Here is a 16,129-nt window from a genome sequence, read left to right as displayed (position 1 = left end):
AAGTTGACTCCATGTGCTGTAAAGATGAAATATACACTACAAACCAAAGGTTTGGACACACCTTCTCATTCAAAGAGTTGTCTTTATTTTCATGACTATGAATATTGTAGCTTCACACTGAAGACATCAAAACTATGAATTAACACATGTGGAATTATATACTGAACAAAAAAGTGTGAAACAACTGAAAATATGTCTTATATTCTAGGTTCTTCAAAGTAGCCACCTTTTGATTTAATTACTGCTCCACACACTCTTGGCTTTCTGTTGATGAGCTTCAAGAGGTAGTCACCTGAAATGGTTTTCCCACAGTCTTGAAGGAGTTCCCAGAGATGCTTAGCACTTGTTGGCCCTTTTGCCTTCACTCTACGGTCCAGCTCAACCCAAATCATCTCGATTGGGTTCAGGTCCGGTGACTGTGGAGGCCAGGTCATCTGGCGCAGCACCCCATCACTCTCCTTCTTGGTCAAATAGGCCTTACACAGCCTGGAGGTGTGTTTGGGGTCATTGTCCTGTTGAAAAATAAATGATGGTCCAACTAAACGCAAACCGGATGGAATAGCATGCCGCTGCAAGATGCTGTGGTAGCCATGCTGGTTCAGTATGCCTTCAATTTTGAATAAATCCCCAACAGTGTCACCAGCAAAGCACCCCCACACCATCACACCTCCTCTTCCATGCTTCACGGTGGGAACCAGGCATGTAGAGTCCATCCGTTCACCTCTTCTGCGCCGCACAAAGACACGGTGGTTGGAACCAAAGATCTCAAACTTGGACTCATCAGACCAAAGCACAGATTTCCACTGGTCTAATGTCCATTCCTTGTGTTCTTTAGCCCAAACAAGTCTCTTCTGCTTGTTGCCTGTCCTCAGCAGTGGTTTCCTAGCAGCTATTTTACCATGAAGGCCTGATTCACACAGTCTCCTCTTAACAGTTGTTCTAGAGATGTGTCTGCTGCTAGAACTCTGTGTGACATTGACCTGTTCTCTAATCTGAGCTGCTGTTAACCTGCGATTTCTGAGGCTGGTGACTCGGATGAACTTATCGTCTGCAGCAGAGGTGACTCTTGGTCTTCCTTTCCTGGGGCGGTCCTCATGTGAGCCAGTTTCTTTGTAGCGCTTGATGGTTTTTGTGACTGCACTTGGGGACACTTTCAAAGTTTTCCCAATTATTCGGACTGACTGACCGTCATTTCTTAAAGTAATGATGGCCACTCATTTTTCTTTACTTAGCTGTTTTTGTCTTGCCATAATACAAATTCTAACAGTTTATTCAGTAGGACTAACAGCTGTGTACTGTATCCACCTCCTGCACAACACAACTGATGGTCCCAACCCCATTTATAAGGCTTGAAAGCCCACTTATTAGACCTGACAGGGCACACCTGTGAAGTGAAAACCATGTCAGGTGACTACTTCTTGAAGCTCATCAACAGAATGCCGAGAGTGTGTGGAGCAGTAATTAAAGCAAAAGGTGGCTACTTTGAAGAACCGAGAATATAAGACATATTTTCAGTTGTTTCACACTTTTTTGTTCAGTATATAATTCCACATGTGTTAATTCATAGTTTTGATGCCTTCAGTGTGAAGCTACAATATTCATAGTCATGAAAATAAAGACAACTCTTTGAATGAGAAGGTGTGTCCAGACCTTTGCTCTGTACTGTATTCCCCAGGAGTTTTATTTTGCTTAATTTTTCTCTTCCTGCCCTCATATAAAATGAGTTATTTATCAGCTTCACCTCTGCAGTGATTATCTGAATTAATTTGAATTCAGCTCAGGTTTTGACTCCTGATGAGATCAGACGGGCTGCTTTCAGATGCCACATTATTGAAGCTCCAACATTATTAGGACCTTCAAAAAAAGCTACTGAACTATCTAAAAAATGCAAAAAGTACCTCAGACCGGAGCTTTGTCTCCCGTTCATTAAAATGTGACATTTTAGAGATGATTTCACAGGACATCGAGGCAGTGTGGAAGTCTCTTCACCTGCCTGACCGTGACTTTTTTCAGGCTTCATATTCCCTTTTTTCCCCTCCTGATCTGTAGTTTTTCTCCTCTTATTCTGATTATTACTGCTGCAGTTAGCCCTTTAGCACATCCTCTTGAGAATGCCACCCCCGCATTTTCTCTGCACTTAATGAGAACCAGAGCATGTGACAAATTTGCCTCAAAGGAAACTTTCATCGAAGTTTTCCAAGTTTTCTGTGCGGTTCGGAGTGCACTTCTGCGTCCTGACCTGTGAAGTTTCTTATTTGTTATGTTATCGCAGGCTTAATGCGTTGTATCATATTTGGAAATGGCTCCAGCCAAGTTGGCAGCGTGCAGGAAACCCAAATCGAGGTTTTCAGAACTTTTCTGGGGAAAACGAATCGTTTGTGCAGCCAAATCTGCAGCCGTATCTTTCTGCTGTTTAAAGCCAAGTTAGAAGCATTTGTCAGTTTTGAAACATGTTTGGAAATGAGCAGTTTTGTGTGAAATCAACATGAAAATTTAAAATGGACCTTTGAAAGATTTAAACTGTGCCAACAAACAGTCCCAGTCAGATCTTTATTGAAACTAATTTAGGGCCTTCGTGTAATTCGTTTGGAGCGTTTATTTATCGGAACTATTATTTATTTGAGGTAGAGTAGTTATACAGCAGATAATATGTGTTTTTTAAAAAGAAGAGTTGGGTTCAGAGGTCTGAATTTTGCCATATTTTCCACAATGGGTCAAAAGTTAAACATAAGCTCAAATGTATTCATACACCCACATTAATGTCTCCTTTCACCTCAACATGCTTTTTATAGTCAAGCTACCTACATAATTCTAACTGAATATTTTACCACTTTTCCTGGAAGAACCTGTAGATTTAGTTTAAATTGGTTGATTTTCTGGCACAGAATCAGCTTTTTCAGCATGATTGAGATGGGAGCTGTGGGAAAACCATTCTGGACTCCTGCAGTATCCATTGCATTCTCTGTCTTTGGGTCATTATTCTGTTGAAACATCCAGTTGTGTCCAGGTTACAATCATCTGACCAAAACGGTCACCTTCAGATAAAAGGAAGCTTGTTAGATGGTTCTGAAACAACCCAGGAACCAACCAGGCTTAAAGCTCTACATGAGCTGGAAACGTCTGGAACAGCCAGCAGTTGCTCTGATGTTGACACCCTCAAGACTTCCTTTCAGACTTAAGAAAACTGTACCACCCATCAAGCACAACGGTGGCAGCATCATGATGTGGGGCTTCTCTGTTGCCGGTGGCATTAGTGCATTGCACAAAGCCGATGGCTTCATGAAGAACTACTTTGTAATCCTTCAACTAACTGCAAATCAGTAGCTAGACGACTGAAACTTGGAGATGACTGGATGTTCCAGCAGGACAGACATCCTGAAATGCATCAGAACTGGTTTCAGAAAGAAAAAAATCGGGCTGACATTAAAACGTTTAGAATCGCCTCAACCTTAAACCTCGCTGAGTGTTTAATGAATTCTAACTTGTGCATCAAGGTCTTGTTTTTAAAATATATTGAAGTTGTTTCTTACTCATTGAACCGTGGTAACAGAACAAGTTAATCAGCTCCACAATGGGTGTATGTAAACGTCTGACAGCAGCTGCACATGTATGGTTATTTCTGATGTAGTTTTATGTCTCTAATGCCTTTTTACTGACCTCATTTAGAAGTGTTAACTTGTTATTGAGAGATCAGATCTCACACCTATTGGGCTGAACCCAGACAAACCCGATTAATGTCTTGATTCTTTCTCATTATTAATGAAATATCAACAAGCGGGCAGTTTAATCGCAACATTTGACCTGAGAAACAGCCCGACACCCGCGATGAAGACTGCGGTTGGTGTAATTTGTGTCTTAATTTGCCACCCTCGCACTGTTGGAAACTGACCTCGTCCCTTCACACCTCCTTTGTGTTGTCTTTTTATCTGTTCTCCTTGGTTGACGTCTCCTTTGTCCCATCCCGCCCCTCCTCTCTCTCCATGTCTTTCCCCCGTTACCAGATAACTTCCCACAGATGGCTCATCAGAAGCGCTTCATCGAGCGGAAATACCGTCAAGAGCTGAAGGAGATGAGACGGGAGCGGGAGCGGCAGGAGAAGGAGACCGACGAGGCGGTGGAGGGCAGGAAATGACGTCGTTTGGTTCGGTGGATGTGATGAGGTTAAGGGGAGAGTTAGAAAAGATGAAGTACAACTGGTTGATCATGAAGCTGGGATCAGCTTCATGATCAACTGTCACCCTGTTGTTTTCTACTATTAGGGCTGAAAAGTATATTTAAAAACAACAGCAAGTCAACTATAAGACATGGAGAAATGTTTATAAAATGTGAGATGTTAAATAAAGCTTTAAAATTATTCTCCAACAATCTGTTTTGTTTTTCTTCTGATGACAGAAACTGCTAAAAAGGGTCAATTATGCAATGTCTCCGTCTGCTTCACATCCGCCACTCATCCACTAATAATCAAAATGAATTCTTCATTCATTTCTTTCAGCCTCTCACTTGAGATCCAATTGGTTGTCTCACAGATCTTAATTATAGATTGTCTAATTAACAACTTCCCCAGCTCCGTCGCCTCTGGATCCAGCTATTTAACAACGGCAGACATTTTAATAACTATCTGTGGTAGAGTTGAGTCTTTTATATTGAGATTTATTGTAGATAACACGTACCTACCTGCAAGGGCTAGAAAGCGTCTGGTGTGTGTTCGCCTGCAGCTGCCGTCACATTTTTCAAACTAAAGTTTCAATCCTTCAGAGCTGTCTGTAAGAAGACCTCGCTGAGACGGGCTCATTTTAAACATATTTAATCGTGTCATATAAATATTCAGTACAAAATATCACGGTTTACAAAGCAGAGTGATGAATGTCGGGTCGAGTCGGGCCCCCTCGGACTACCACTAGTTCTCGTATGGTTTCTACTTCAACAAAACTCGACTGCTCAACCACAACGCCACCGACAGACTTACAGCATAGAAGAGGCGAGGCCCGAGGCCAACTGAGTCAGCACATCAACAACCACAGGTCTACTGCATCTGGACTTCAGTGTCTCCAACCAGTTACCTCAAAACCGTCTTGCACACCAGAAAAAGAAAAACCCCCAATGTGGTGGGGGTCATTTTTGTTTTATTCCTCATAGAAAAACACAAACAGTTCTTAGCGGTGATGATATTCTTATAACCCATATGAAAACTGTAAAATGTGAAAACCAGATAAAACACTTCTCTGTTCATATCCACTTGAGATTAAGAGCTGTCTGCTGTCTTTAAATGGACAGAAATCGAGCTGAAACCTTTAGCTCTGTTAAAACCAACTGGCTAATAATTAGCTACCCTTGATTACTGAGCAACCGGCAGTGGTGACCAGGCAACCACTCCGTTGACTTAGTGGTTCATGTTGCGAGTGGGCCACTTATTAGGCTCATACTGCATAGTTTCCTGATTAATGCAAATAGCTAATATAGTTAGCTTTGAAATGCTAGTTGTAAACATGTACATGTGAATGATGCTAATCGTTAGCATGTGTCAGTTACTACTATACTATTAGCAGCACTAGCATTGCGTAGCTGGTGCTGCTAATAGTTGGCACCTCAGTTCTAGAGTCCTAGTTAGGCTGCGTTTTCTTAGCGTGGATATTATCCTCAGCTGCCTAGCTATGCTAATGGTCGGCATGCCGGGTAGTCAGTAGGACCAGGTGGTAAAGTGTTCAATGTTTTGCCTCATGTAATCATCTAATTTAGTTAGCTTCAAAATGCTAATAACCAAAGCAGACCAACAAGAAAGTGTTTGACTCTGTTGCTAATTAGCCTGCATGTTATTAGCCTCCTCATGCTAATGGTCAACCTATTAGAAGTCTACTTGACCATTTGATGCTAATAATTATTACAATTAGCTACATCAGTTTTGGGAAGCCGATTGTTAGCACCATGAGTCCAGACTGTCTGTTTTTGGTTTCTTTTACCAGACTAGAGAGACAAACCAGACAGCGGGAGGAAGTAGCACCGTGTAAATTTGTGATGAATGCAAGCAGCTGATATTTACAGCTTCAAAGTGTTGGCAGCCAAATGTTGAAATCCTAGTTGTCAACGTCTGCATGGTAATTATTCGCATGGATAAACACCATACAGGAACCCTGGCCTCAAAGCCAACATGGCTGCAGTGAGAAAAACGTTAGTTTGCATTTCTGCTGTACTGGACAACTTGTGTTGTAGAAAATTTTAGTTCCAGTGATTGGATCCAATAATTGTTGAGAAATACATTCTTGGCTTGTGTTGCTAATAGCATTTAGCAACACAATGCTAATAGCATTTAGATTGCTAACTGGAAATCAGTAAAGATATGTTCACCAAAGAGTTTAATGACCAGATTTACAACCTATGTGATAAAGAGGAAAGCATGATTACTATTATTGGTCCAGCTACGTAAATCTTACTGGTCTTTTTCTGTTTGCTGCATGTTTTAGATCATTCATCCATCTTCTATACCGCTTATTCCATAAGGGGTCACAGGGGATCTGGTGCCTATCTCCAGCTGTCTATGGGCGAGAGGCAGGTTACACCCTGGACAGGTCGCCAATCCATCATTTCACCACCATTGTTTTAGATCATTTCTTTTTAAATTCTGATTCGATTTCAGAGGGAACAGCGTCAGATACTTGCGTTACCGCTCAGGTGGAAGGTTCCTGCCTTGTGATTGGTCACCACTGGTTGCTGAGTTATCAGGGTCATTAGCTGGATCCATGTGAGATGTAGCCTCCAGCTCCATGTATACAGCCTCTGCAGACGGTGCAGGAAAAGAGACAAAACTAGAAATACTGAACTATGTGTTACTCAGAGGCCGACCAACAGCTTTGTTACAGTGAAGGATGTTGAAATGCTGATGATTAAATGCTTGTAGCAACACAGCTTCAGTCTGAAAACTCCAATGAGAAGTTCAGTGGCCAGCTAATAAATGAAACAAGAGAGCCCACATACATAGTAGCTTCTCAGTTTCCAGCCTTTGTAATCAGCCGGCGTGTTTAATAGCCTGCACCATTACAGACGGAGAGAAAAAAGTAGCTCTGTGGCAATTATGCCGTTGTGTTATTTTTGTTCCAAATGTCTGACAAATGTCAGCCTCTTCACAGGTTGGCCTTTTGTCAAAGCGAGGGCAGAGCAGTTTGAAGTTGCTGCAGTTTTTTTCCGCTGGTACGACTTCGCCCTGTCAGAAACCGACACCAGGCTGAACTCAGAGCTGTTTACTCATCTTTAGGTGGTCTTTGACTAATTCTGTAATACTGCAGCTTAAGGATAGTTTTCATTTGTTTTCCAAATCACATTTAAAACAAACTTCTCGTGTGTCCTCGTCGATGCGCTGACCTTCTCTCCGAGCCGAGGACAATCTTCTGGGTTTAAAAGCCTAATTCTGCTCCGCTCAAAGGTCAGGTGGCCCTTCGATAAGCATCTTTATGGAGGAGGCTGGAGGTCCCGCAGGAAATCAGCTGGGTAAAGCTGGAGCGTTTGCTCTGGCTCCAAAGCGAGGTACAGTGCATGTAATGAGGCACGAGGAACGACCGCAACCATGGGAGGTCTTTTTTTGTAAAGGAAAATACTGGCGCTCTTTGCTTTTTGGCACATTTCTGTTTTACAATCGCTGCTTCATTGCACATCCCTCTCTGAGCAGGACACAATGTAGAGTCTCCTACTTTCGTTTCTACTTGCTTTGGATGATCTGGAGACCAATTAAACTTTTTATTCCTCGGGAAAAGAAATTCCTTTTGAAATTCTGGGTAAGTCTTTTGAATCACTTCATAGACTTTGTTAAAAGTTCATATTCTTCACAGATCGATCAAATTCAGTTGAGTGTAGTTGGCACAAAAACTGTACTAACTCCACCTTTTCCTCATCACATCTTCATTGTAAGACTGAAACTAAAAGATTAACCTGCATCTAAACAAATAATCTGAAAGTTCATTTATTTCAGTAATTCAATAAGAGGAAAGCTGGATTCATTACAGACAGCGTGACGTAATTCAAAATTATTTCTGTTAATTTTGGTATTTATGGCTTGCAGCCAATGAAAACCCAAATTTGAGTTTAGAACGATTTAAAAATGAATGTTTATTACAGAAATGTTGGCCTCCTGAAAACAACATCCAGCATAAGTAATATCTTCTCTGACTGTGGGAATTTCACACCAATTCTGTGCCTCTCCACTCCTCCAGACTCTGGGACCTTGATTTCCAAATGAAATGCAATGTTTTCTTAAGTGTCTGATAAAGAGGCATTTGGAGCACCGAGCAATAGTGCAGTCCTTTATCTCCTTAGCCAAGGTAAGAATCTATCCACAAATCTTTGCTTCACAATCCTTTCAACACTGCACTTTCTCCCTCCACTCAACTTTCCATATATATGCTTACATATAGCACTGTGTAAACAGCCAGCTTCTTTAGCAAAAGATATCTTGTGGCTTAGCCTCTTTGTTCTGCAGGACAGCTTCCAGTCAGCAGTCTTCCGGCAACAAATCAACTTTTCTGCAAACATACAAAGTTTTAGTTGGTCTGATGGAATACTGAAATTGTCTTAGGGAGTCGCCACAAAACATTGCCTTAGAAGCTGGCTGTTCAGAGTGCTGTATCCAAGCGCATTAATGGAACGTTAAGTGGAAGGATGGTTACTTTTCTTCTGAGAAACATAAATCAAAATTAAGAAAAATGCTTAAAGAGATCAGTCTATATCATTTAAATTTAATTGAATTACTGAAATACGTTTGGATCACATTTAAATCTATGAAGGTGTACCCTGTAGTGCAGAATTTTCTCTGGTTGCAGGTAGCACCTACCTATATTGGCAAGCAGTCATTTAATTGTGCACCATGAAGAAGAAACCTCCACCCATCGATCCAGCTTCTCTGACCTCTTTCCATTTCTCGTTAGGTCAGGAAAAACCAGTATTTTCCTTATTGGATCCGATTGAAACTAAAACACTAATCTGCTGTAGTTAAACTCTGACAACATTCCCACGATGAGGAAATATTTGGTATTCCAACTTGTCTCAAAGCTGTTCAGATACAACTTTATATTAGTTTTTAACGAACGGTGCTTCATTTACTAAACTGCAGAAGGGTGGAGAGATAAAAGTCCCTAGAAAACAAAACTGTACATCAGATTGTATCATATAACCATACGTACACAAGCTAAGATAGAACTCACAATATGCAGCATGTTTTAGTCCCAGAAACACTGAAAAACACATCGGCATATCTGTTGGTGACCAAACTGCTTGTGGCGAGTCCGCAAGTCACAGGCGGCTTTGGAAAAAAACAAAAACAAATCTGTTGAGATATATTTGGGCCTCGTTTGGACCCTGAATACACACACAAAAAAAGTCTTCACTGCGTCCCTGCAAAAACGCAACTAACACTGACTGGACACACAAAGCCTACGTCTGGTCACCAGAGGGACGGCGCCGGCCGGTTCTCCTTCTCGATGTTCCACCGGCCGTGCGTCCACAGGGCCAAACTGCCTGAAAGTTCGGGTTTTCTGTCACGCTTCCGTCCGTGTGCCAGGTTCTTGTTAGGAGTCGCTGTCGTCGCCCCCGTACATGTCCGCCAGCTTCTTAAAGCGGGGCCCCCACTCGCTCAGGTAGTTGTAGTCCTGGTCGCCCTCGGTGGTCACCGACTCCAGCGAGCTGAGGGACTCTGCCACGGAGCCGTTGCCCTCGTAGGCGTAGGTGGCCAGCGAGTCATAAGGTGGCGCCGTCGGGTCGTTGTCGTTGTCCTGCAGCCGCTGGTTGATGAAGTCCCTCACGTCGCCGTTATTTTCTCGGCTCGCTGGCGGCACCACGGGCCGTCGAACTGGGGGGTAGAAGGTTTCGGGGATGATATCCCGCCTCTGTTTGCTCTCCTCCATGGCCTCCGGGTTGCGCAGCGTGCTGATATCAAAGGCCTGCGTGTCCTCCTCTCCTCCGCCCTCGTCGTTGTAGCTGACGACATTGTCTCTGACATCCTCTTTGGAGATGATCAGAGGCTCCTTCTTCCTCTGCCTCCGCAGGGCAGCGAACAGCACCACGATCACTGCAGCAGAGCAGAAACAAAGAGAACAAATAAGAGACGGTGACGCTCGCTCGGGTTTCTCCGCTCGCTCTCCTTGCTGCGAAGGCCGCTGACCGTCTGGGGGGAATTGTTGATGTTGTCCACTGATGTTCAGGGACTTTGTACAAAACAATCTGGTACCACAAGGATGCATAATGCATCTGTTCCCGCTCAGGGCCACTGCTTCTGCAGAACATGAAAGAACTCAGAGCAGGACCACATGAAACATCTGAAGATATGAAGCTGGCCTCTTTGGGGTCAGTCAAACATGTTTGTGAACGAGCAAAACTAAATCATCCTTAAAAGTGAGAAGACATAAAGGTTTCTGTCTGCCTTATTTTACCAGCAGCAATGAATCTGAATCAACACTATCCCAGAGAGGAAATGACACCTTTAAAAAGTGGCAACGTATCCACGATGAGCTCCCAAGTAGTCCTCTGCTGTGATGAGGTTTTCATTTTTTAATGACAGAATAGTGCTTTATTAATTATTCTGATGTGGAGAGCCGTCTGACAGCATGGAAACCCCAACAACTTTTATTTCACACAATAAAGGGTTCAGTATCAGCTGAGCTCCACCTGTGGTTCTTTTAAGGTAGACAGCAGTGAACGACTGAGGTGCCTGAGAAAGTGCTGGATTGACCAGATTTTTCTCCAACTACATTATGCATAGATTTGCAAGGCGCTGCCCCTTCTCCGCCTGTTGCTATGAGAATATTTCTGGGTGGGACAATCTGGGACAGTCGAGGCATAGCACATGAAAACTAATACTAAATAAAGCAGGTTTTATTCTAAAGAATGTTCATTAAAATATTTAAATGCACCGATCAAGTTGCAAAGCGGCAACGCCTGAAAGAGAAACATGGGCTGCAGGTTTCACCAGTCTCTGGTACATCTCTAATTAAAGGTAACAAATAAAAGCCCACTGACTTAAAAACTGGCACAATTAAACCAGTAATGCCCCTTTTCCACTAGTACCTAATCTAGTCGGATCCGTTTGATTAATTTTCCATTACAGTTGAGTACCATCTCAGTGGAGGCGGGATCATTGATAGCAAGGTGGCACCACGGTTGATGTTAGAGACCAACAACAGCCTAGACCAGTGTTTTTTTTTGGTTCCCTGCTGCAGCACACCTGATTTCAGTTGATTACCAACCTTTAGTTGAGCTGCAATCAGGTGAGTCAAAGCAGAGAAGCCTCCAAAACATGCAGGACAATGTGTCTCGAGGACCAGGGCTGAAACGATTTACATGTATGAAGTGACTAGTGACGCCGCCCGCTAACCAACCAGTGACCTACTGACTGGAGACTACTACTGGAGAAGAGGCATTAGTTATAATAAGCTAATATCAACTGGTCTGGTTCTGAAAGCTGCCTTTTAAAAGCATGTTGCTCTCTGGTGATACCAACAGTTTATCTAAACATTGAATTCAAATATTATTGTGAAATTATTTTATTTTTGGCCAAATCAGGACCTTAAACCTCAAAAAAGAACTAATAGATGTTAACTGATGGAATTTATTTTCTCTAAAGTGTTGGTGCAGGCCTGCAGGAACACTAACTCCGTCTAAATATTATTCTCTGACTGAAGCGAAAGATCTTTTCCATATTTTATTTACTTCTCTAATTTTAAAACGTTTGTTCGTCCTAAAACTCCACTAAAGCATCCCGATGCCGTCAGTCTTTGTTAGCCCAAACTAAATTATGACGACAGCTGTTGTTTCTGACACAATAATCCACCCACCAGAGGAGACTATTCAAATTAAGAAGTGAAATATTAAACCACCTCTGAAACACCTGCAGCAGTGAAGCTCATTAAGCAGAACCAGAACCCGAAAGCAGCCCGAACTCACTGAGAAGAATGATGACGCAGAGCAGGATGGCCACCAGGGCGCCGGTGCTGAGCCCCGCCCTCGCCGTCAGCGCCTCAGGGTTGCACAGCTTCATGTTGCCCTCGCGGTCGCAGGTGCACACCCTGATGGTCAGCGTGTTGGTGCTGCTCTGGACCGGGAACTCTCCGTCTGTGATCACCACCGGAACGTGGTAGATGCTCTTCTGGAGGCTGCTGTAGCTGTTCCTCCGCGTTAGGATCCAGGCCGTGTTGTCTGATAACAAAGAGCCAGATGTAAACACACACCTCACTAAAGTATTCACACCCCTTGAGGTGTTTTCACATTTTGTGACGCCACAACCTTCAGTGCATTTTATTAGGCATGTGGAAACCATAAATGATTTTCCTTCGTCATTCATTACACTGAAGCTTGTGGTGACGTGGGCGGTACCTGCACATTAGACCACATGGTTGTAAAGCTTCGGCTGTAAATGTACCTTTGTTGTCACGAACGGAGAAGTTGGCTTTCCCAACAGCCTCCGGGGCCAGACTGAAGATGAATCGATGTCCTCCGAGCGGCTCGTCGGGATCCATGGCCCTCACGGTTTGTATCCTCTGGAAAGGAGGGCAGGGTGGGGGCGGTTTAACTCAGATGTTAGTGCGCACCACCCTGTTAATCGTTATGTGTTTAAAATATAACTGTGTATACAATGAATCAACCTCCATGGATACGATCAAGGGAATGCCGACTTTAGACACCAGAGGATTCTGTAGTTTTCTAGTACGGAGCCATTAAAATGAAAGCATGTTTGCAGGAACGGTTCCAGGGCTTTCCTTCAAACCAAGGTGGGTGGGACTCAGGAGCAAAATGTCTTCATGTTTCTCTCTTTAAAATAAACTTTGCTGCATTAATTTTCTTAAAACCCCAGCTCTGTTCTTGTGCCTTTTGTGAGGTCATCAACCCAAATAAAACAGCATCAGCTGGGGGAGTTTTGTTAGTGTGCTTTTAAAACTTGGTATTTTATGAAATGCAACAGTGAAAAATCCACACTTTAATACTCAGCCTTGTTTCACAGTCGGTGTAAATTTGCTGGAAACAATCTTTCTTCATCCTCCAAACCTGTCACTGGTTTGGGAAATGCACTTTCTCCAGCAGGGATAATAGAAGAGGCCAGCAGCTTTGAATAAGGCCTTCATTTATTTGCAGAACCATCCTTCATCTAAATAGGGTCTCAAACAACCCTGACAATGGCCCATCCTGCTTCCTTATCTGACATATTTATACATTATATCCTCATTTACAAGGCCAGGTTGTGATCCCTGCCTTTGTTGCAGACTTCCTGCGTCGCAAACCTTTTAACATGCAAAAATCGTAAAATAACAGCGGTGGGACATAAATCCTGCTGAGGATCAGTGCAACCTTTACAGACAGTGGGAAAAAAAAAACAACATTTTTTTTAAAGAAGGATCGGAAAGATTATTATTTGCTCCTGAAGGGACACCGTTATTAAAACAGGTTTAGATTCACAACCATGAACATGTAAAGACTGCAGTGTTGCCTTACTGTTATTTAAATTACAAATTTATTACATCCAAGGACAAAACTAATAAGTTCTCTGCAATTTAAACAAAAGTTCCAGTGTCCAACTAGGCAACATGTGTGATGATTAAAACTAAAGGGCAACAATAAGCAAATGCCATTAAACTACTTTTTCTTTTCTTAACATTGTCTCAAGCTTTAATTAAAAATGGCTTCAGACCAAGCTTGTTATTACTGGCATGTTTCTGTTAACATGAGCTGCTGCTGTTTATTGAGATTAAATGAGGAATCTGGTCAGCAGGGGAGGTGAAGAGCAAGCTGGCTGGGAATATAGAAAATAAATAGTTTTTTCTAAATGGTAAACACAGCAAGATAACTGTACTAAACAAACACATGGAACTGCTGATGCCTTTTTATGCCTTAGATTTTAGTTATTCTATAGCTTTTGGCAATTTTTTTTTTTACAGTTAGTCTTTATCTTGATGGATGATCAGTCTCCAACTTCCTGGATAATAACCTTCTCTGCTGTTCAGGAAAAATAGGAACACGTTAATAAGTAACTTTATATTTTTCAAGCCGCCGTTACTACCTAGGTGAATGAATAATGGTAGTCAGTCTTATCAAATCATATGTTTATACAAAGTAATTGCTTCCTATTCCTTTTTAAATATAATTCTAGTTGTTTCAGTGCCATAATTGGCAGCCAGTTTTAATAGTTGCATAACCAATCTACCTTTGAGCTTCTTTTGTAGAATACCTATAAGCGGACAGTATCTTACCTCCAGTCAAGTCTGACCTTAGTTGCAGGAATTACCATGGAGAAGCTAAGCTAACAGCTAATCTTGCTAACAGGTAATCCAAACATACTAAAACTACTTAAATATCATAGCAGTTCAAGAAAACAACATAATTTGTTTTGTGTTCAACACAAGAAAATTAATGATATATAAATTAGTTAGTTTTTACGAGTAGCTATTAGGTAACTGAGAGCTTGCACAAGTTTTAGCAGGAAAAGCAGTTAGCTTAAAGTACCTATTAGCCCTGGTAGCTGATAAGTAACTGATATATTAAGTTTGCTATAGTAGCTACTCTGTAGCTATTAGCAACAGTAACTATTAGCTTACGTAGCTACTCTGTAGCTATTAGCAACAGTAACTATTAGCTTACGTAGCTACTCTGTAGCTGTTAGTTTGGGTAGCGGATAAGCAACTGATATATTGAGAAACTGCTTGCTAGAGTAGCTGTTAGCTTCCATAGCTGTTCAGTAACTGTTATTATATGTACCCGTTAGCTCAAGAAGCTGTTCAGAAGTTCTTAGCTTGAGTAGCTGAATCCTTAATTGATTGCTAGATTACCTGTTAGCTCAAGTATGTCTCACATTGACTCCCCCCTATAAGAAACCTACTAATCAACAGAAACACACTTTAAGAACTTAACGTTCTTATAGATATTCTTCTAGATCTACCTGTGATTTCTTTATTCTATTTGAAAAGTTTTTTTTTTCCAGAACCTGAGATGTGAAACAAGCATGTGACAGACTTGCAAATTCTCTCTGAGGTCTGCTAATTGGACACCTAATCCTAGCGGTGAGGTCTGTAAGAAACCAAGGCGATGGCTTTATGTGCTGTAATAACTGACCTGATTAGCCTTGGCGTTCTCACACACGAACGTCTCATAATTGGTGGCAAATGTTGGTGCGTTGTCGTTGACGTCCAGCACTCTGATGTATACAGGCACACGGCTTGTCTGTCGCGGGTTGTCTGGGAAACACAAAGGTGGACACAGTGACTTCACACGGATAATTATTCCTTTACACAAGTGTGGCACTGAACATGTGTGAGGCTTTGGCAGCGTTTCCAGGCAACCGGTTATATCTAAATCAAATTATGTGTATATAAATAAATAAACAGCTTGTTAGAAACAAAAACCGCTCAGCAACAAATAAGATGTTTAGCTGTTTTAATCTGTTAATATAAGACTTTAAATGTAAAATGTGTGCAGACGTCTCAGACTAAGTTAATTAAAATGAGACATTAAGTAAATTTATTTTAGCTGCATCTTTAAACTAATAGCTGTAATTACTGTAATTGATGAATAGAAAACTGATTTGTTAAAATATAAGTTTGCTTTAGAAATTTACACCCTACAGATTTACAGGTCAAACTAATTGTAATATCAGATTTCATTTATTAGGGGGAAAAAAGCTATACAAAACCATCTGACCCTATAAGAAAGTATGTTTTACATACAACTGGTTGATCCTGGCAGCAACCATCAGTGGATCTCTTTGGGGAAACTAAAGACCAGATTATTTGCAAAACTGTTTTAATTCAGCAACAGGTTTTCAAGCACCAACATCCTGTCCAAGTTCATACCACAGCATATCATGCAGATTTAAGTCCAGACTTTGACTAAGCTGCACCAAACCATTCATTTTGTTTGTTTTCTTTCTCTTGGACCTGATCGTTTGCTTCAGATCATTGCCCTGCAGCCTAACCAGTGTGCTTGAGGTGCTAAACTAAGCTAGGCATTCTCCGTCAGGATTTTCTTCTAGAGAGCAGAATTCATGGTTAGATCAATTACAGCAAGTCGCTCGGTTCTGAAACAGGAAAGCAGTCTGACCCTAATTGAGCCAAGTGAGGCCTGCAGAGCTTTAGATGTTCTGGGTTCTTCTGTATCAGTCTGCTGTTGG

General features: G+C 41.9%; 2 protein-coding genes across 9 annotated transcripts in view; one reads left to right on the top strand and one right to left on the bottom strand.

Annotated features, from left to right (window-relative positions):
- drosha (drosha ribonuclease III) overlaps positions 1-4,354 on the top strand; it is a 158,681-nt gene extending 154,327 nt beyond the window's left edge. For all 4 annotated transcript variants that reach the window (XM_047349539.1, XM_047349538.1, XM_047349537.1 and 1 more), the window contains one exon: positions 4,002-4,354. In XM_047349539.1, coding sequence (XP_047205495.1) covers positions 4,002-4,132 — 131 coding nt within the window. In that variant the 3' untranslated portion in view covers positions 4,133-4,354. The remainder of the gene's footprint in view (positions 1-4,001) is intronic.
- A 434-nt stretch (positions 4,355-4,788) lies between these two features.
- The window catches only part of LOC124857758 (cadherin-6-like), a 172,093-nt gene continuing 160,752 nt past the window's right edge, over positions 4,789-16,129 (bottom strand). For all 5 annotated transcript variants that reach the window (XM_047349180.1, XM_047349177.1, XM_047349181.1 and 2 more), the window contains 4 exons: positions 15,076-15,197; positions 12,395-12,512; positions 11,920-12,171; positions 4,789-10,048 (listed from right to left, as the gene is read on the bottom strand). In XM_047349180.1, the coding sequence (XP_047205136.1) occupies positions 9,549-10,048; positions 11,920-12,171; positions 12,395-12,512; positions 15,076-15,197 (992 nt within the window). In that variant the 3' untranslated portion in view covers positions 4,789-9,548. The remainder of the gene's footprint in view (positions 10,049-11,919; positions 12,172-12,394; positions 12,513-15,075; positions 15,198-16,129) is intronic.

The sequence above is a fragment of the Girardinichthys multiradiatus genome, chromosome 21, assembly GCF_021462225.1.
Source record: "Girardinichthys multiradiatus isolate DD_20200921_A chromosome 21, DD_fGirMul_XY1, whole genome shotgun sequence".
In the NCBI taxonomy this organism is placed as follows: domain Eukaryota; kingdom Metazoa; phylum Chordata; class Actinopteri; order Cyprinodontiformes; family Goodeidae; genus Girardinichthys; species Girardinichthys multiradiatus.
Note: the sequence above shows the minus strand (reverse complement) of the source record. Positions and strands in the feature narration are given on the sequence as shown.